General features: G+C 39.8%; 1 protein-coding gene across 5 annotated transcripts; it reads left to right on the forward strand.

Moving 5' to 3' along the window:
* Positions 1–32: 32 nt before the first annotated feature.
* cfap221 (cilia and flagella associated protein 221) lies at positions 33–21,695 on the forward strand. 5 transcript variants are annotated; one of them, XM_039793774.1, is made up of 25 exons: positions 33–137; positions 2,162–2,339; positions 2,580–2,680; positions 3,190–3,276; positions 3,388–3,483; positions 3,717–3,817; positions 4,181–4,284; positions 5,502–5,661; positions 8,077–8,206; positions 8,569–8,683; positions 8,900–9,011; positions 9,525–9,612; positions 10,648–10,737; positions 11,266–11,361; positions 11,823–11,910; positions 12,185–12,270; positions 12,690–12,770; positions 15,514–15,621; positions 15,765–15,857; positions 15,994–16,079; positions 16,251–16,329; positions 16,612–16,712; positions 20,361–20,450; positions 20,555–20,665; positions 21,055–21,695. In XM_039793774.1, exons 2-25 carry the CDS (start codon positions 2,210–2,212, stop codon positions 21,182–21,184), a joined length of 2,463 nt encoding a protein of 820 aa, XP_039649708.1. In that variant the 5' UTR covers positions 33–137; positions 2,162–2,209; the 3' UTR covers positions 21,185–21,695. The 5 variants fall into 5 exon arrangements, with proteins under 5 accessions (XP_039649708.1, XP_039649712.1, XP_039649709.1 ...); XM_039793778.1 differs by having other exon boundaries at positions 15,771–15,857; XM_039793775.1 differs by having other exon boundaries at positions 99–215.
* Positions 21,696–21,907: the final 212 nt, after the last annotated feature.

The following is a 21,907-nucleotide window of genomic DNA, read 5'->3' on the forward strand; positions in this document are numbered from 1 at the left end:
CAAAGCTTATTCGCACACAGGGACGTTGGTTCCGCCCCTTGACAGCACAGTGTGACTATGGCAACGGCAGTGTTTGAGAGAGTGGGGTCCTTTCCATCAACAACGAGAGCTGCAGGTGTCCAAACTAAATGCTTCTGGTATGAAAATAGATGAAGTATGGCTGTTTTTTTCTGAACAACGAATTGCAACCCCTTGTCTAAAACATAGCTAGCTAAGTAAGTTTTGAAGTTCCGTTGTTCAAAAGGTGTTTCATCAGAAGCGGAGAAAACTCATGCATGAAGCGTCTATTTAAGTTTACGCTAGCTAGCATAACGTTAGTTAAATTAATCTAACAATTAGATTAGCTAGCTAGCCTTGTTAGTTATCTGCCATTCGGTAGCCTCCTTGTTAATTTAGGTTTGTTACACGTTTAATAATTATAGCCAACTGTCAATATTATAAATTCTGGTAAGAGTGTTATTCTATATCTTCTCAAAATATGTAACGCCACATAAAGGTATTTTACTGTATTTTTTATTTTTAGAATTAGCTATAACGCTAAGTTATTTACAGGCAGCACAAAAACGGTGCAAGTAACGTTATTCAGACCTGTTCACTTTTTATTTTATTTTAAGTCGCAGCCTTATGCAAACAATTTTTTTTTAAACGCTGTATTAATTTCCCCCTCTTTAATCTATAGGTATAATGTCAAAGCGAAAACAGGATTTTAGACTTTAAGACCCTAAACTATCACATTGACTTGGCACTCAGGTGCCTCCCATTTCTCTTGATTAGCTTGGTGTCTACACCTTAATTTGAGCCCACCTGTTGTAAATTTAATACCCAAGAAAACTCAATGCTGTAACCGCTGCCCAAAGGTGCTTCAACTAGCTAAGTAATGAGTTAAGGGTCTCAATACTCTAACTATGTCAATGGGATATTTCAGTCTTTTTTATTTTTTTTTATTTTTAATTTACAAAAAAAACCTGTTTTGGCTTTGTCATTAAGGGGTCTTGAATGTTAATTCAGGGAAAAATTAAAATTATTTTAGCATTTGGCCTCACCAAAATAAAATGTGAAAAAGGGGAAGAGTCTGAATACTTTCTGAATGCACTGTATCGCAAAGGTGGAGGGAATGTGAGGCTACTTTCATACCAACAGTATTACAGTACATTTATATACTCGGCAAAAAAAGAAACCGTCCTGTCACTTTCAACTGCTTTTATATTTTAAGCAAACTTAACATGCAAATATTTGCATGAACATTAAAAGATTTAACAACTAAGACATAAACTGAACAATGTTAATAGACATGTGACTAACAGAAATGGAATCATGTGTCCCAGAACAAAGGGGGGGGGGGGTCAAAAGTAGCCCTCAGTATCTGGTGTGACCACCAGCTGCACAAAGTATTGCGGTGCATCTCCTCCTCATGTACTGCACCAGACTGGCCAGTTCTTGCGGTTGTTTTTGCCATCCTTTTCCTGTCCTGCAGGTATGATATTCGGATGTACCGATCCTATGCAGGTGTAGGTACTCGTGGTCTGCCACTGCGAGGACGATCAGCTGTGCTTCCGGTCTCCCCGTAGCGCTGTCTTAGGCGTCTCGCAGGAGGGACATTGTTTATTGAAATTGTTAAGAGGATAACCCCTTGAGATGAAGCATCTCGTTGTCGAGGGGGACATTGCAATCTATTGCCCTGGCCACATCTGCTGTCCTCATGCCTCCTTGCACCATGCCTAAGTTCACACAGATTAGCAGGGACCCTGGGCGTCTTTCTTTTGGTGTTTTTCAGAGTCAGTAGAAAGGTCTCTTTACTTTCCTCATTTTCTTTTAACTGTGACCTTAATTGCCTACCGCCCTTAAGCAGTTATTGTCTCATCGACCGTTCAACAGGTGCATGTTCATTCATTGTTTATGGTTCATTGAACAAGCATGGAAAACATTGTTTAATCCCTTTACCATGAAGATCTCTTAAGACATTTTGATTTTTACAAAAGTATCTTTAAAATACAGTGTCCTGAAAAAGAGGCGTTTCTTTTTTTGCTGACGTAACAACAAATTGCCCACATAATAGCCTGTTGTCCTTCCATGTCTCTCCTCTTGTAGTCAGATTATAAATTCATATGTTTGCCAACATACTATTTCCCAACACACTGCTGTCTCCTTGTCTGTCCTCCAGCCTTCTGTCATTTCTCTCATGAGGAGCCAGAGCTGACCTTTTGCCAGGATGGAGGTGGCCCTCTCTGCCTCGCAGATAGTGCCAAACCCCCTCAGGAGGGGGGCCCCCCTGCCTCTGAGCCAGCTGGTAGAGGAGAGCAGGAGCACTGCCAACATTCCCAATCATCTACTGGAATCAAGTACATAATAAGCATGACCTCTGGAACCCTCTGATAGGGTGCAATAATACTGTTTTCCTACTGCCAGCAATGATAGTATTATAGTAGTATAAGTATTCATCCTTACAGTAATACACTGTAAGGTTTTGATTTTTTCACATATGGAAAACCTCTTTGCGGATGTGAAAAACCTGCATTTTCTCTTTTGTATTTTCTGCAAAAAGCTTATTACATTTCACTAAAGTTTTTCCCCTTTCATAGAAATCTATGCCAAACTGAAAAGCAACAGCCTGATCGAAGCAGAGCCCCCAGTGCTTCACTTCAGTGGGTTTGAGATGGGGAAGGATTACGTAAAGATCCTGGTGAGGAAAATACTTTTTAATATGCTTTAAATGTCTAACCATTCATTTTTCACATGTCCCATTCACAGGCTACGGTGGGCAGCTAACTTACTGATTGTGAGTTATTTTTAGAAACTATTATCAGTGCATATCAGACTGTGCTTGATGAAATATGGTAAGGTTAAGGTCACTAGAGATGAATGCAGCATTCATAGCTTTAACCAGGAAGTAGAGTGTTGTACTTGGTGTTATGCCAAGGCGTCTGTTTGGGTTTTGTAGTAGCAACAGTGTATCATTTTTGGTGAAATGGTGAAGTATTGAAATAATTGTAAACGTCCTATCCCCACAAATGAATATCATTTGGTTTCTATCTAGGATAAATTTGATTTAATTGAACGGCACTGATTTTACTTTAAATATGAGTGATGAAGCACTGGATGTAAACACCAAAAATATGGAAATGATTTTCTCAAGTGCACATGATTGGATGGAAATTAACTATTATTTTTCTTCCTCTTCATCTCCCTCAGAAACTAATCAACATCTCATCTGAAGTCATAAATATTCATATCATTCCCACCCAGACCAAGCACTTCCAAACAACTTTTACCAAAAAGGTATGTTTTTTTCATTACAAATTGCTGACCTAAATGTAATATTATGACTCCACCCTTCCCGTTAGTGCAATCGATGTTTCTGATGATTCAACCTCATTCCATTCCTTCAAGTATCGACTCATCCCAGGCCTCGCCTACACACTGAAGGTCAGGCTCTGTCCCGACGAGTGGCGCTACTTCTATGACTGCATTCGGGTTCACTGCAAGGTTAGGATCCAACAGTTTGTACGCCGCTGTGGACGCAGCGTTCCTGTTTAGTTTACGCTTAAATCGCTTGACTCTTTTGACTCAAACAACCTTGAGAAACAATTCCTACTTGCTTTAACTTAGCTCTTTTGATGATACATTTCCATGTTTACTTCTCTTATCTCTTCTCTTGTCTAATCTCCATATCTACTCTCTGTATTGTTCATTCAACCCACCTTCCACCCTTTTCTAAGGGGGAAGAGAACCTGTTAATTCCAGTTCATGCTTACCCTGTCATCAATGACCTGCAAATCCCTCCTCGTATCAACGTATCAGCCGTACCACTTGGACAAAGGTGTGTGTGTGTGTGTGTGTGTGTGTGTGTGTGTGTGTGTGTGTGTGTGTGTGTGTGTGTGTGTGTGTGTGTGTGTGTGTGTGTGTGTGTGTGTGTGTGTGTGTGTGTGTGTGTGTGTGTGTGTGTGTGTGTGTGTGTGTGTGTGTGTGTGTGTGTGTGTGTGTGTGTGTGTGTGTGTGTGTGGTGTGTGTGTGTGTGTGTGAGAGAGATATCTTCAATGGACTGTTTTTTGACCTCCCATCTGCCCGAGGGCTTGCCTGTCTCTTTGTATTCTTCCATACAACCAGCCATGCTTCCATTCACCCGTTGATGTCAAATCATAATAAAAAAGAAATCTCATCTCTTTTTCCACTTGTCTCTTAGTGTTTGCCATGCTATTCCTCTGAGATGCAGCTGCCCCATTGACTTTGAGTTTCAGGTGTACATTATTCAACCCCATGAGGCCTTCACCATCCTTCCCCTTACAGGTATGGACTAGTGACATTTTTTATTTTTATCAACCTGCCTTTTCATTGCAGTGCAAATAGTTTCTACAGTACCTTGTGTCTTGTGTTGACTTCGGGTCAAATTGACCCGTTTCCAATTTTTGTTTTATATTGTAAAATATAGGACGTAGAAATAAGTGCTGAAAATGTGTAGAAGAAAAATTTAACAATTTAAAAATTTGGAAAAGGCAAAAACAAACTGAAAAAAAGGCGTCAAAAAAGTGTTTTTATCAAGGTTGATGGGAAGACAACACAAGGGTTAAAGATGACATGTAGGCATTTTGTTTTACTCTTTATGTAACTGCTATTTTTGAATGTGCCTTTAAGGTTAAATCATTTAATAAAGTTTTTCTATTGATAGTTCTCATTTAGCCTACCAGATTAAGAATGTAACCCATCAGGAGAGCAGGTGTGCTGTGTTTTCTCAAAAACTTGGACTGGTTGTGTATTAAACAAGTCACCACAGAACTTTCCACACGCGGACACTAAGCAGTATTCATGCTCTGGGAAACATCATAACACATGGCGGAACCAGCACTCAGCATTTGAATTACAGTGGCAGTTTTAAATTTGGTACAAACCTGGAATGAGAAGAAGAGATACAAATGAGTTTCTTATTTTGGAAGTGTTTTGTCATTTTTCCTCCCTACGCACACACACACACACAGTAAACCATGGCTACATTACACCACCTACAGCTTACAATATAAAGACAATCATTGTCCATTGTTTTTAATTACTTTAACCGTTTGAGTAATTTTAGTTAACTATTTCAACATTTTTACTTATTACTTTTAGCTAAGAATTTTAACTGCTTATCCAGTATACTTTTAGCTATCCTTTTACCTGTTTATCCAATACTTTTAGTTAACAATTTCAACTTTCGATCCAGTTCTTTTAGCAAACAATTTTAAGTGTTTGTCCAGTACTTTTAACTAACTATTTCAACTGCTCATAGTACCTCTTCTAACTATTACAAGTACTGCTCGCCTTGCTAACTAGTTTCCACTCTCAATGGCAACAGGTGGTGTTCAGGTGTTACAACAGACTTAGTGTGGAGCGCATTATGTACTGTGTGTTTAGCAAATTGTCGCTAAACCCACACAAAGTAGCCCTGGTTGGAAATCACTGACCAAGGCAAGTCAAATATATACACATAACAGCCATGTATCCCTATTGTCTTCTTCTTGTTCTTCCAGGTGTGATACCAGCCAATGGTGAAGAGAAGATCATTGTGACATTTAGTCCTTTGCAATATGAGACTTGTCAGGTCACCATCCAGCTGGTCATCTCACAGTTCAACACCCGACCCTACCTCTGTACCATCACTGGGAGCTCTGCACCTCACCTAGCCCTCAGGTAATCAGAGTAGTTGATTGTTTAGTTAAATAATCCACCATTACAGCACTTAAACATGACTATTTAGCCATAAAGACAATGTGACCGCTATGTAAAATATCAAGATTTTAAGTCTTCTTTCCAGTTTCCCCACTGGCATTAAAGGCACACAGATAGCAGTAGCTCCACTGACCAGGAACCAGCAGAAATAATGTAAAGGCCCTGAACACCCACACGGGTGTTTTGAGTTAATCTGGCTGATTAGACCTGAGGCCTGTACTACGAATCAAGATCAACATGCCCTGGATTTATTTCAGTTACCCGGCTTCACGTAACCTAACAACCGCTGTCCCGCATAAGATGTGTCACGTTGGTGGTTATCAACTAGTTCAGTCAACCCAGGGTTTTCCAATCCAGCGCATCACATAAAAGAGGCGGTGTTTGCTCAGCATGACCAATCGCAAACATCTACCGGAGCTGCATATTTTACATAAGAAGAGCAAACTATAATTCAACATAAATATGAAGAACACCGACACGGTTTTACAGGCAAAACGCAGGAAGGAAAGCTGGCAAAAAAAGCCGACGCTGTTAAGCGTAAATCACAAAGCTTATCAATATCACTACCCCATCAGTCAGGACCAAGATCTGACCATAATTACACTTGTGCTTTCCATAAACTGTCGTTGCTTTAGCCCATTATATTATCAGTTGCAACCCTGGCAGTGGGAAGCGACCGTGAGAGAAAATAAAAAATATAAAAACATCATTCAAAGCGATGTGTGGCATTGGCAACACACGGCTCAGGAAGCCGACAAACAGCCTAATTCCCTCTGCTGAAAATCTATATCTTTCATAAAAATACCCATTAGGGAATGTTAATGGGGTTGTCAGTCTCTAAATGTTTTAACTTTTATGAGCGCACCTCTCTCTCTCTCTCCGCGCGCCAAGCTCCACCGGATCTTCTAAGAACGGTGACGCCCTGATGTTTTTCCTGCCCTGTAACACATCTTGTTGTTTTTCTCTCCCTATGCTATCTCATCCCTCTGTATTAGCTCATACTCAAATGTTGCTTTTGCTCACTCCACAAGTTCACGCCCATTCCATTAGTTCCATTGACGTCTTCAGCAAGTACACAAGCCCGTTTGGCAGCACATCAAAGTAACACCACATATTGCTGTTATATAACAGCAGTGACAATATTTAATTTATGTGACATACATAGGATAATTAATCTACCGTATGTAACTAACATAGTTCTTCCCCATGGTACTTAACTGAGTCTTTGATCGGGTGGAGCCTTTCCCTTCTCTTCTTGCTGTCCAGTAGTGATACCAGCTCTTAGGTTGTATGTGCAAACTCAACTAACTAACTACAAAACTATGTGGTTCATTTTGGGCTAACAGCATGCACCCAACTGGATTAAAAGATAATGAGCTTGTGTGCTGATTTGTTTTTTCCAGCCAGTATAAAACCTAATGTTTAACTCTGTTCCCATGAGAAAGAGGGTGCTATCCATCACACAGCAGTAGCTCCATCCACTGCACTGTCTTGGTGTTATCTCGGCCAAAAGTTAATAATTCATGAAAATAGCTTGGTAGCGGGTGCAGTGATATCAAGATATGCCTTCCGATGGATGTTTAGCATATAAAACATTCTCCCTCTGTTTGTTGTTACCCACAATGGAACCAAATAAAAGATGAGATATGTGCAATGGATAGATTAAGAAATATATGTAAGGGCCAATGTTTTTCCAGCTACAACCAATGCCTGATACTCTCTTGTTGCTTAGTGTCCCCTGCCTCACTTATCTGACTCGGATAGATAGAGGCTATTCTTAAAATAAACAGTGATTAATTTAATATCTTGGGTTTAATATCTTGCTTCTTTGTTGCATTTTCCATCAGTCTGATCAATCTAATACCTTGCAATAAATCGTTGAATAAACCTCGTAAATCTTTGTATTGCAGATAATATTGAGCTCTTGTTGACACTGTGTCCGACAAGTGTTAAGTCAACTCTGTGTTCATTAAAAGGCTGAGCTTAGTGATGCCCATGATGCCCATATATCAGTGATGCCCATGATGCCCATATATCAGTGATGCCCATATATCAGTGATGCCCATGATGTCCATATATCATTGATGTCCATATATCATTGTATAAACACCAAATTTAGAGGCTTTCTCACTCTGCTACGGGATCTGATCCTGGACCTCCAACAAAAATGAAACAGTTACTGTGCTCGCCACCACGTCCCCACTGGTTCTTTTTGTCCCATACACTGCGTTTGTTCATTCCGATTTTTCGACTAGCAACCTAAAATTACTTGCAAAATGTCACTTACGGTCAAATGAGTGTTCTATGAATCCTTTTTGACCCTTACTAATGATCCATAAGGTGCACTTTAATGTGCTTATTTTTCCTGCATGATAGCGAGCTGGGAAGAAATTCGGGGCATGGAGATGGAGTGCCTGCAGAATACAAAAGACCTTTACCTGCCACCCAAGTGCCCCCTCGTAGGAAAACCAAATACAGGTCGACCAAGGAGGCTGATAAATCAAAGGTAGGTATGTAGTTCAGTAACGGATGTATGTTTTTTTTCTTGTTTACCTATATGTAAAATGGACAGAGATGAAGAGGTTAATGAATTCATTATTATGCTGAAAATAGTTATGAAAGGCACTCTTGCTTCTTAATGAATTCAGAGGCCTTAGTGTAAGTTCAATGTAAGATGCTTATTAGTCTCTTACCTCAATTTATCCATTTTCAGTTTTCATTTTTGATTAAGGAGACAATAGAAGAAATAACCTAATTGTTTTTGTAGTATTTTGCACACAGCTTTTTTCCTTTTTTTTTTTTTTTTGTGATAATTTATTGCAGTGTTATCCTTCATTTCTTGCTGTTATTTCTTTACCTGTCCTCAAGACACGGAGAGATCTGGCTAGTGTTAAGCCTCCGGGAGATGTCTGTACCCCTGCAGGGGTGGCAAAGATGCTGATCAAAGACACTGATAAACTCAGCTCTAAAGACCTGAGGGAAGGTAGATGCCACCCAGTGATTTTACTCTTTCAGGGGTTGTAGTCTTTTTGTGACATGCATGCCACTTCTGCAAACCAGTTGCTGTAACTTATGGATAAATGTTGTATTAGCATCCTGTTCTATTCTCCTTTTGCACTCTGTCACCCTTTCTATTTTAGATTAAACATGTAACAAAGTATGTTTCTTTTCTGTTTTGCCGGTATCCCCTTTACTTAAGCCATATCCTGTGGCAGCACGGTTGGCCCACCAAACAGGCAGACGAAGGAGGCCCTCTTCATAAAAAAGGTTCAACAAAACATGAAGGAGGAGCAAGCCAACCATCTCAGATGGTAGGTCAAACTAAAATTGGTAAATTAAAATGTTGGGATAGGATTGGATTTATTTCCTTAAGCACTAACCTAATGTTAAAACTCAAATGTCTCACAGGCAAAACATAATCGGTGGGGAAAAAATAATAGACAAAATGATTAGAAAGCTTCTTGTTGTGAAAGTAGAATTTGTAGATTTTTTATTTTATTTATTAGGGACCATGTACAATTTTAAACCTAAATGTTACCATTTGATGCATTGTACCAGAGTTAGCCTCAGGCTAATTTACATCTGCAGTCCCCTGGCAGTGCACAATAAAAAATATGCAAACAAGATACAAACAACCCTGCTTCATTTACAACTGGAAAGAAATAATTGAAATCTAATTCAAGGGAACTTACAGCTACATAAAAAAAGATCTTTTTTTCATGTATATTGTTTTTTTTTCTCTACATTGTTTTTTGTTCTTCAAAACAACAACAACTGGAACTTGCTTAACTTACTAACTTAAATAATATGTATGTTTAATTCAGGCAAGTTCATCTTGGTAAGGACCCCGTGTCAGAGCACAGTAGGAGGCAGATAGCGGAGGAGAGAGAGATTGCACTACATGAATACATGGTAAGATTGTTCTTTAAAGGGGACATAGAGATTAAGTCTGCCCACTGATATTCTTACAGTATTACAGAATGTTTAATCAATAGTAGGGGCTTTCAAAGTCTGACACTGTGGGCCCCCCCCACACACACACACACACACACACACACACACACACACATCAAATCCTGATGGCTATAAATCTTGTTTTTAGTAGAACAGATTTTTCTGGCCTTTTTTTTCATGTAAGGCGTTTGTTTTCCTATTTCATTCAACATGACATTTAGCGGATGGGTTGGCAGCTAATCACTTTTGCTAGACACCATATGCATACCAATGGCATCATAACTTGATTCAGTTGCAGCATTATTAGATCCACACTGTGATTTTGATCGTTTCATGCTGCCTCTGTGACTGATTTTATTGAGTCACAGAGGAAAGATGCAGACTCAGCCAAAGTAACATCGGTTCTGAAAGTGTGTGTGTGTGTGTGTGTGTGTGTGTTGTATGTGTGTGTGTGTGTGTGTTAGAAAAGTTATTTGAATAGTTGACAGAACTCTCACAGACACTTAACAGCACTTCCTCCCCCATCTCTTCTCCACCTGCTATCTTTATAAACCACACATGCATCCTCTGCTATACTCTTTGTTTACAGCCTCATATCACAACACTTTGGTATTTTATGGGGACACTGTTGTTTTTTTATGATAGGATGGGAAGAGCTATTATCTTCTTTATGTTCTCTTTGGAATTTTGACTGCAGGCCAGAACTTAAATAACTCGACATAGAAGCCCTCCTCCTCTGTTTGTATCATAGTGATGGTTTACAGCTTTGTGACATTATCAACTTTTATCAACCTATTTTGCTTAAGTGTTACTACAAGAATTGGGACAGTGACATTAGGTGTGACTTTATTTGTTTTTGTCAAAACCATAATGTCAAAGAACATCATCTAATGTTTTGCTTTTAAGCCATATAGCAATCTCCCTTTGTACTGTAAGTCTATTTTTAGTAGATTCCATTACAGACCTTCATCATGCTAACTGATTTTGTTGTAGGTCCGAAGGGGAGATGTAAGGCATGAGGAAGACTTTGCTGCTGGACAACCTAAACTTTCCTCCGGACGAGTGCATTGTGAAGCAGGACAGGTAAAGCTCTACTGTGCTGTGTTCACTAATCTCCCAGATAGACTCAGAACTTTCACATTTCATGCAGCTTCTGATAAAGTTGGACTTCCCTGGTTGTGTAAGCTGTTGTTTTCAAATAGATCGTCCTATAATCACTAGATTAATGATCACACTTGGTCTTTACAGGTTGACTTTCCAATTGGTGTACATGATGTAGTTACACATGTTTGCAAGTGTGTTCCATATATATATCTCTACCAAGTCATAATACATCTGGATGATACATTGTCTTTTATTCTTCTTTGTAATAAACACCTGGCTCTTAATGGTCTGAAATTAAATGAATCACTTGCTTACAGCCCATTCTGCTATTTAATTCAATTTAACATTCAATTTTATTGTCCTAATGTCTTTTGTTCTTTTTAAATACTCCAAGCTGAGACCTCGTGAAATTTCACTTTATGGTCCTTTTTATATGCAGTCAGTGTAACGATGCCAAATGAGCATAATATGAAAGTCAGCAATAAATGTATTTCTAACCTTTTCCAGGCCTGCGAGGGAGCCCCATCCTTCCAGTTTTACTCCAGTTTTCAGTGGGAGCTGAGACAAAGAGCCCTCAGACTGTTCCAGCAGGCAGCACGCAAGGTACACACACCATACACCTACTGTATAGGTACATGTGCAAATGCATACATACATATGCATGTACTTCAATGCACAAATACATCACACACATACACACGCCTTCCTCTTCCCTCAGGAGAGGGCTAGTGTCCCTTCAGTTCAGCCGTGTGTAAACTCACACTAAATGTATAATATTCTTTACAGCACAGTCAATTTCCCTGGGTACACTGAGTGCATTCCAGTAAAAGCAGAGTAATTTGACATGGCTTCTTAAAGCCACAGGAAGAGCATGCTTCTCTCTGCCTAGTGGCAAGTGAAATATCGGTCATTTTGTTTCTCGTGGAAAAGCTAGAAAACCTTCTTTTTTCTTTAGTTCTTTATGTCTCACTATGTCCATATACATCTCCTTCTGAGATTCAAAGAGGTGGATGTGAATGACCAGTAACTCGCAGTAACACCCTGTACTCTTCTCTCCCATCCAGATAGTGATCCGATGTCGCATGAACCGGAGACTGACCTGTTTGAAGAAACTGTCAGGCAGCATGAAGAACGTGCCCTTGGCAAAGAAAGGTTTTGATTATCCTATAATCTCCTCATTCAGAAGTAATCTCATTATGCCATGTCACTAAAGCATGCTTAATTGAATGTGTTCCTCGAGGTAAAATTGAAATCCCCTCTGGTTATTATGAGCTTCTTAGAACATACGTACATGCCTCAGGGACAACGCTATTTATGGTGCTGTGTGCATAATGATATATATATATATATATATATATATATATATATATATATAATATAATATAAAATTTTACTTTTTAATTATTAACCATCTGACCTTCTTCAGTTGAAGAGGAGACGACTTGTGATCTGAAGATCTCGCCAGTCTTTCCATTTGCTTTCCCCGTTCTCTCTAATGAAGATGACCCGCTGGTAAGTGAGTACATAACTGAGAACTGTAAAAAAAGAAAAGAAAAAAAGAATACACCCTTTCTACTTACCATTAATGTCATAAAAATGTCATCAGCAACCTGTCAACAAAATAGCTTGACCACTTCTTTGCAAATTAGGTTGTCTTGTTAAAGCCTATTGAAATCCACTCCTAAACTACCTAAATTGGTTCCGACATATGGAGGATGACAAACGGCTGAAAAGTGGCAATTGTCTTGCACACAAAACAATTTTCTTTCATTATTTCCCTTGAAAGATGTCTTTGATCTAGCTGTGGAATCAAAGAGGAAGCTCACGTTCCCGCACATTAATTAAATCTCTAATTTTCCAGATGCCCCGCAGAGACAAGGCCTCGTGTTCAATTGAATAAATAATGCCATTTGTCTCCTTGATATTTCTAGAGTTACAGTCATTTGGACACATTGCCTGTGGATCCTATTGATGTGAATGTGACAACACGTATTCCTTTCTTCAAGCTTCAAGTAGGTATTTACTGCAGCACTGCCCATCTGAAGATCACGCTTCTAAATCAACAGATGTGTAACAAACAGCAGTGGTGGAGAGTACTTAAGTACATTTACTCAAGTACTATACTTAAGTAAAAATTTGTATGCACTTGTATTTCACAAGTGCATCCATTTCATGCCACCTTACAGAATTTCATATTCCAAACACTGCAATGTTTCATTACCAAATTCACTTCTGAGACTTTTTTATGCGAGAAATCAAGCTCAAATATGGGCCGTTTTACGAAAATTGATGGCTAATTGCAAATTTGGTAAGACGTGTTGGACTTTAGGAGCTCCACACAGTCTGACGAGAAAGCGGCAGCCTGATGGGCTCCATACCCAGGACAAATTCACCCTTTGTAGATTACTGCACTACGGGGCGCCGCGGCCGGCTGCTGGCATAACTATAATATATTTACAGTTTGAATTTCATCACGCCATCTCTTATACAACATCTACCTAAAGGTCTTATAAAGCTAACAACGGTGTCCGATTTCAAGTTAATGAATATTTGTGAACTGTAAGGGTTTCGTTAGGTGCGACTGCGACTGTCCCTTCAATCCTAGCTATGTGTAGCTACAAATCACGGATAGTTAGCTTCATTTTCGGCGTAATTCAAGTATATTTACAGTTTGAATTTCATCACGCCGCTTATATTACCTCTACCCCAGGGTCTTATAAAGCTAACAATGGTGTCCGATTTCAATTTTATAATTTTTTGTGAATTTCAAATTCTAAGAGGAGGCTAGCTAGCTCTCATTGATAGAGCTAGTTCCATCCAGCCGCAGGCTCTATCAATGAGACTCGCGGACAAGAGGCGTTTATTTCACCGATCGTTTGTTTAAATAACTCAACACATTATAATTACACACATTATAAGATTAACTGGAACCTGTGGTAAGAGATTGCTGGCGTAACAAGCTCGCTGACCGTGCTCTCACTCACACACACGGGGCATTAAGCAGGAAGAGGGGAGCTGCAGGCCCTGGAGCTCTGTCCAGGCAGCGGCGTTTGGTAGTCCACTAACCCACAAAACGGTGACTTTGCACGGGTATGGAGTGCCGAGGGCTGCCAGCCCTGACGGAGCTCAATCTACTTGGGATGCACCGAAATGAAAATTCTTGGCCGAAACCGAAACACCGTTAGAAATTATGCCAATTATTAGTACCATTGCATTTATGGCTATGACTGTGTACTAACTTTACTAAAATCAAGAAATTGCAATTGTATAAATTAATATTAAAGTTTAATTAAAAAAATGTCTAGCAGAAATATGGCTACAATCTGATAGTCACATACAGTATATAGTAGCCTAAGAACAGAATAGCTTACTTGTTGTTGTTGTTGTTGTTATTATTATTATTATTATTATTATTATTATTATTATTTGAGGCACTTTCTTGCAGGATTTCACTGAACATATCGGACAACGAGGGTGCATGCCCCTCATCTGGTGCAGAGAGGCGAGTCTTTTTTTCTGCGCTCTGATCTCCTCCTGCGCTGGGCGCTGCTCCATGTGCGCTCCGTCTCCGTCTCCACGCGGGTTCTCCGCATCCATCGCGGCCTGGATCATTTCTCGTGCGCCCTGCTTTATTTCCGCATCCAAGTAATGGTCTTTATAACGCGGATCAAGTACAGTCGCGATGAAGTGCAGAGGATCCGAAGAGATCTCACTGAAACGTGTGCTGACAGACTCTAAGAGCGTACTTTTCATTTTTTTCACTCCGTGGTCCGTCTCAACCACTTTGCTTAGGAGACACTTTGCAGGTGGAACGAGTACTGACACACGTGCAGGTCGCGGTTTCTGTTTGTGTCATCACAAAATTTTTGGCCGTATTGTTTCGGTGATAAAAGTATTTTTAGTGGCCTACAATCATCATCCCTACAATCTACCTCATAGCAGGCCGGGATCTGTGAAGGAAGGCAGGCCAGGCGGCGAGGCAGCTACGCAGGCAGCACCGGCCGCTGAACTCCGACACACAGTCGGACAAAATTTGCAGTTAGACATCAATTTTCGTAAAACGGCCCATATTTGACCTACATAGTTGATTTCTCGCATAAAAAAGTCTCAGAAGTGAATTTAATGGTAAAATAGCAGATGAACAATGTATACAATTTCTGAGATCTGCCCGACCTAGATTCAGAAGACTAACTGATCTCAGGTCAGTTGTGTAGCCTATGCAAATGTTGGAGCGTGACAAAGCGAGAGACTAGAGCCAAATGAGGAGGAGCCGCCGAGTTGACGTCAGCTAGGCAGCTTGTTGAGATTTGCCCATTTTCAGAGGCAGTTTCAAATTGTGAGATTTGCAGAGGAAAGAGGTGTCAATGGGATTTAGAGGTTCTATGCATGTCCTAGTTACCCACTAAACTGTAATTATTCAACTATGACAAGGTAAAATCAGTTTTGCATTCTATCACCCCTTTAATAGGATTTTTAATGCTAAACTATTACATTGTTGTTGTTTTACTTAAGCAAATGTTTTGAGCACTTCCTCCACCACTGCCATAACAATAGGAAATGTGACAATGTAAAAACACAATATATTTGATGTATTCTGTGTTGACTTGATAACACATTTCATACTTTGAACCTGTGACCTCGTATTTGAATGTCGATATGACATGCATGCAGTATTGTTTCATCTTAAAAGAGACTAGCCCTTTGGCTTTACAAATAGAAAACTATGTAACCATATTATTTGTTTTGTCACTCTAGGTTCCCCAGCACTATAAGCTTATGGGCTACCGGCCTGTGTCAGCCTGGGAGGCATTTAACTCCTATACGCCCACTACTTTGGCCAGACCACTTCGTATTGGAGCTCTGGTAACCATGCAGCACCAGACCTAAAACGCACAGTTTGCTAATATTGGAGAACAATATTTATTAATTTATTTATTCACTCATCCACTCTATCATCTACTTACACTTTTTAAAATGTATGCTTCTGTGTTGTTGTCACTTTCGAGGACAAGCTGGAGGATATGAAGGCTGCGTGTCTCTCCTTCAGCGCCCCCGAAGCTCTGCTCAGACCTTTTCCAGCAAACCCACTCAGAATCTTTGTAAGGCTTTCATTTCTCTTTATTGATCCAAAGTCTGAAATTGAACGTTGAGTGTGTTTCTGTACATGATGCGTATCAGTTTGGCAGTATATTTAAACTACTATTGTTCCTATGTTTATCACATCATGTGTTTCAGAATCCAGCTCCAGGCCTGCAGACCTACAAGCCAAGCCCTAAATACCTGGAGAGTGACCTGGAGTTCCACCTCTGCCCTCTGCCCAGGTAACAGCAACACATCAGTGATCACATACATGTTGATGGTAATATACTGTAAATCTTTGTTTTAGTAAAAACAAGTGTTCTCTGTGCTGACTTTTAATAATGCCCAGCTATATCCCTGATTATTCCCTGACCAAACCCAGATACTTTAAAGAAAGTGCTTTTGGTATGCAGGTACACAATCCCTGAGAGCGACATGTGTGGCAGAGGGGCACAAACCCCACACACTCAGCAGAAGTCTCTGGACCGCAAGGTAATTTATCTTCAGAGACTTTGAACTTTGTGATTTTCTTTGGGATGCTTGAAGCACTTGAACCAAGTTTCAGTACATTATCAGTATCACTTTAATCATTTTTGGGAATATACTGTACGTAGAGGCGTTGTGTTGCTGGACCAAAGGGTCTAATCATTAAAACAGCTATTTTTGATATGTGAGCAATCCCTTTTGAGTTGGAAGTTAATCTGAAACTAGCTACTGTTTTATATCTAAATGGACTGATGCAGACGTGGCTTCTTTTTTCTACACCAACAACAGGAAGTGATCACAGGGATCATGACATGGAAGGATTTTGATTTGATTACATCAAAGTGTCTGTCCAACCAACCGGCTCTCACCAGTGACTGTGCCCCGCGCAGGTAGGACAGAACTAAACTTAATCACTGTGTACAGTTAGGGCTGCTCGATTAGGGAAAAAAATCACAATTATTTTGGTCAATATGGAAATCGCGATTATTTAACACGATTACTCATTGACTTCAAATCCGAACTGTTCCCAGACAATGGAATTTGCTCTCCTATTCTTGCACACCAAGCGAGCTTCTCTCCCTCCGCCATGTTCACTCGCGCTGATTTTTAAATGCCACCAGAAACCACAAACAGGACCTCGCTGACTATTGGCTGAGTGAGTTTAGGCTTCGGGAAGTGTGCTTGTCAGAAGACAAAGAAAAATAAGAATTAACTTGCAAACGTAATGTGCAAAATAATTGTTTTTCTCGATTACATTGTTTTTGTGATAGTTAGGAGCTGAAATCATGATCAAAATTCGATTACCTGCACAATGCTATGTACAGTATCAAGTTGTGCCAGTTCCTCCTCGTATTTACTGAACAAGGGAGGGAGTAAGAGTGCATTCATAATGTACTGACAGCAGCCACCCAGAAGTTAAAAGACAGGGTATAGTCACCCAGAGATTCCCATGTAAAACTGCAAAGAAGCTTCAACTAGACTGTTGTGGGATGAAAAAGTACTAGTATATGTTTACAGTGTGGAAAGTGGCTGTTGTTCACTTCCTCTGTCCATATCTTTCCAGCTTGTGGAGGAATGTGAACTTATGACCGTGTGGTCGCAATCACTTCATTGTAGCTTCTCCAGCATTTAACATTGTCAGAAGTATCATTTTCATACAATATAACAATATATAGAATGACAATGGGAGGGTGCATCTCACTGATGTATAGCAATAGATTTTGTAGCAGTCATTTTTCCCCCAAACACATCCAGTCAATCAATAATTGACCTCTTGATCTCAAGCTGTTCATCTGTAGATTTACTAAGATCCTGTTACTGTTTGTAAGACGCAGGCTCATATCACTGCTTCAGCAAGCGGCCACTGGGAGTAGTACATTTATCTTCTTGAAGTAAATATTTATCCTGTCAAATTGCCATGACAAAGCTTGAATATTTAATAGCTTGGCATTCCATTTATCATCTCACATGCAGTATTACAGAAACATGACATCTCGCCGTCTTCCAGTATTTTGCACTTACAGCTGTTTTTTTGTCAAATATTGGATCTGAATTTCATTTTTTTTTTATTGATATCCTATTAGGATTTGATAAAACTATATGGATGCTGTGCACTAGGTTTGTTCTACTTTTATGTTTTTGAAATCACAATCTTGAGTGTTGAGATCAGTTTTGTCCTTTTTAGGTGTTAGATCCACTGATTTAATACACACACACACACACACACACACACACACACACACACACACACACACACACACACACACACACACACACACACACACACACACACACACACACACACAGAAATGTCCACATGTCAGTAGTTTTGGATTGAAGACAGTGTGTGTGTGTTGATGCTACTGCAGTGATTTGCCATCCTATTTTTGAGGAAATAGTATAATTACTGTTATACTAGACACAGGGGTTGTAGTACTTGATGCTTTTCTGTTGTCTCGGACTCGTCTTGGACTCGTTGGTATTTGGTCTCGGACTTGACTCGGCCAAATAATCTAGTTGGTCTCGACCGAGTCCAGCAATATATGCTTTTGTTCTAAAGTAAATTTCTCTTTCAAAACAAAACCATTGATGAAGTGCGCTCGTTCAGAAAATGGGTATTAGTTTAATTCAATATCCATCTAGAACAGGCATCGAGATTGGTCACCTGGCTGTATCAATCATTTTCATTTTGGCCACAGACACAATGTCTTGACTTGGACTCAAACGTTTCTGGACTCGGTCTTGACTTGAACCTCTTTGAACTTGGTCTTGAATCGATCTCGACTAGTCCTGGTCTTGGACTCGACAAAGGTGGACTTGACTACAGCCCTGCTAGACACTATATTATACTATATTACTATATAATTAGTACAACAATAGGTTTTAAATTCATTTGAAACCTATTGGTGTACTATTAGTACAATTGTATACCTCAAGTGAAATACTTTCTGTGTGCAGAATCTAGGTCATATTGAGGCAAAGAGCTCAGCACACTTACACTGTGAAATAATGATTTATTCAGTCTAAAGCCTAAATGGACAGTGAATAAATTATGATATTTTGATGTAGTATATAAGTGGACGCAGCATGTGGCTGTACCATGCTGTGCAGTTCTCTATGCACCCTGTCACAACGAATACCACTTGGTATGCAAAAGACTCTGTCTCTGACCCAAGAAAATAGTGTCATGTACATTGTAATTTGTCTTGCATGATAGACATTTAAAGTTGCAGAGCTGATGAAGCAATGTTCCCGGTGAGATCTGAAACAATTTCATGTCCTTATTTGAAAAGATGCCGGAGTCACTTGGGCAGCCGCTGTTCACATGATGTTCGAGTGAATGCGTGGGTTTGAATCTGACTCCGCTACAGCTCTCTCCTCTCACCTTTCTGTCTACTTTCCATTTCTCCTCACCTTCCCTGTGTTACATAATCAGATGCCTGGCAAGGCATAGTATTCTCTTTATGCCTGTCAGCACTGATCTGTAGGATAACTGTAGATATATTCTTCTTTTATCATGCAAGATATGAATTTCCCCCAGCCTCTGCTCAGACGTCTTAAAATTAATTTCTATCACTGCCTTGGCGGTTGCATTCACAGCCTCTCAGGTTATCTTACAAACCCAAACAATACTATGTCAGATGGCTATAATAAAATATGAAAACAACCTTGACAGCAACTTGACAGCAGGAGAACAGGAGACGTGTTTTCCTTATACACAATGTGTGAATGAGCAAAAAGGATTCTGTAAACTACCAAACTTTAAAACACTAACTCTACTTATTACAGCGATACTGCAACTAATACCCAATACATACGAGAGTTTGATTGAAATGCCTAGGTTTGATTTTGTAATTTAGTATTAAGTCATTTATTACAGCACGTTGTAATGGTTTAAAGCATAGAATGTTTGAAGTCCCCTGATTATTTTTTGTAATAATGCATCAAATGACTGTGAAAACAATGTGCCTGTGTGAAAGAGGTCGTCGCTCATAGCGAAGAACCTATAGAGAATGATCAGCCCAATCTGCAGCTCCTTTCGGCTTAACAGCGCTTTATAGTGAGTTTCAGCTCATTGTTTAGCTGTCTGGCTACAACTTTACTGTTTTGATTCACTCTCACCGCAACTTGTGTAGCTAAATGAGCAGGCTAACTCACAAAACTAATGTTAGCTTGCTAACATGTGACCGGCTTAGATTGAGGAGTAAAAGAGATGATATGGAATATGGTGGACATGCTTAATGATGTCTCAAAATGACTCCGTATACTTCATATTGCAAGTTTCTGTTCAGAGCCTAGGGATCACTCCAAAAGCAAACCTGTGGCTTGTCAGTGCTTTCATTCTATTTTGTGCCTGTCAGTGGTATCAACTTACACTTGGGAGATCTTTTATCATTCCTGTTCAAACTGCGATTTCAAACAACCCTAAGCAGTCCTTTCATCTAAGTGAGATGGAGTGGATATCTGACCATTATCTCGATTCGGTAATATGTGGTCTGGCTCTTCAGGGGAAACGGCAGTGTGTGTGTCCTCTATAGGTCTGTCGACTACAGCACAGATATACTTCCACCTCCTCCTCCTCCTCTTACCGGCCCTCCAGATGATATGGCACCACTAATGGACAATCCGTAAGCACATGTAACATTGACATCAATTGATCTTTTTGTTGGATCTTTTTTCTAGTAAGATTGCTGCTTTCATGCTCAGATTCTGTGTGTTTGTCTGTATTCAGGTGGGAAGGCTCAGGAGTCCAACTAACACCAGAGATTATCAGAGCAGAGTTCTTGTCTGGGGAAGCTCTGGTCTCCAATAGCAACCTCACCAGAGCAATGACAGTCTGCAGGTAACTCTACTGGCATGATGTGTATAAAACAAAGATTACTCATGCATTCAGTAGAGATGCAGAGATTAAGGTTAGGTTTAAGGTTAAGGTTAGGGTTAGGTGCCTTGAAGGCAGCGGTCGCAGCGCTGCCTGGAAGGAGCGGTTGGGGCAAAAAAACACCATCTAGCTGGGGCACCCCTGTCTCAATTTACACAGCATGAGTTCGTAAGCTGGAAATTCTACCACAAATACTAAAATCATCAATACTGCTTATTAGAGCGTACATCAATAGTGGTTTAGATACCTTATGGTGAATGGTGAATCAGGCTCTAGTTTACCCGATCAGTCCTTTTTAACCAATTTGAATTCCTCAGTTCCTCCATCTGTAATGTTAAATTGCTCTGTCACAGGCACCAGAGGGAGCTTCAGATGGAGGCGACCTACAGGTCTGAGTTCAACCAGATGGGGAAAAGAGTGATGACCAGGCTGAAGCAACTTGGAGTCACTCACAGTACTTCACCAGGAGAGGACTGTGAATAGGCAAAACGCCCCCACACACTTCTAGAAACACCTTCCAAATAGGCTGTGTGCACACACATATACACACCCTCCCACATGAATAAACACAACCGCAGGACTACGAAAAACATGCCAGTCCTACTCACCTATACGAGACTCTAGATTGTGTGCCCTGCTACTTCTGTAATATAAAACCTGGTTACTTTCTCGCCCACGTATAATCCTCCCTCCCACCTACTCAAATTTACCAGTAAGCTCTCCTGTGTTCTTACAAAGGCTGAAAATTCGTTTTCCCTCCGCCCACACAGCTCCATATATAAGCACAGCTAAAGTATATTCTTACGAGCTACATCACATTACTTACTACATTCAGTTAAAAATGCGATGTCAGTTAGCAACATAATGCTTATCACTATTAAACTGTATGATATTGCAAACAGCAGTGTAATACTTGGTCTTTTACAGTGAAATATGATTGACCTTTTTTAATTTAAGTGTATTTGCATTAAAAAGATCATTCACATGCCATCCATTGCTTTGAGGCTTGATTGTGGTTTTCAATGAGATTTCCATAGTTTGAAATGCTAATTGGTGTCATCAAAAGTAACACTAGTTTTTAATATGTATTTGTTTTCAGCTTCTAATTTGTGTAACCTCTCGCTGATTTGTTGCCATTAGCCATACATTTAATTTAAACATCAGTTTGACATTTTAAATGTTAATTTTTATGTGATTGTAAAAAGA

Source organism: Perca fluviatilis, chromosome 24 (assembly GCF_010015445.1).
Source record: "Perca fluviatilis chromosome 24, GENO_Pfluv_1.0, whole genome shotgun sequence".
Taxonomy (NCBI): Eukaryota; Metazoa; Chordata; class Actinopteri; order Perciformes; family Percidae; genus Perca; species Perca fluviatilis.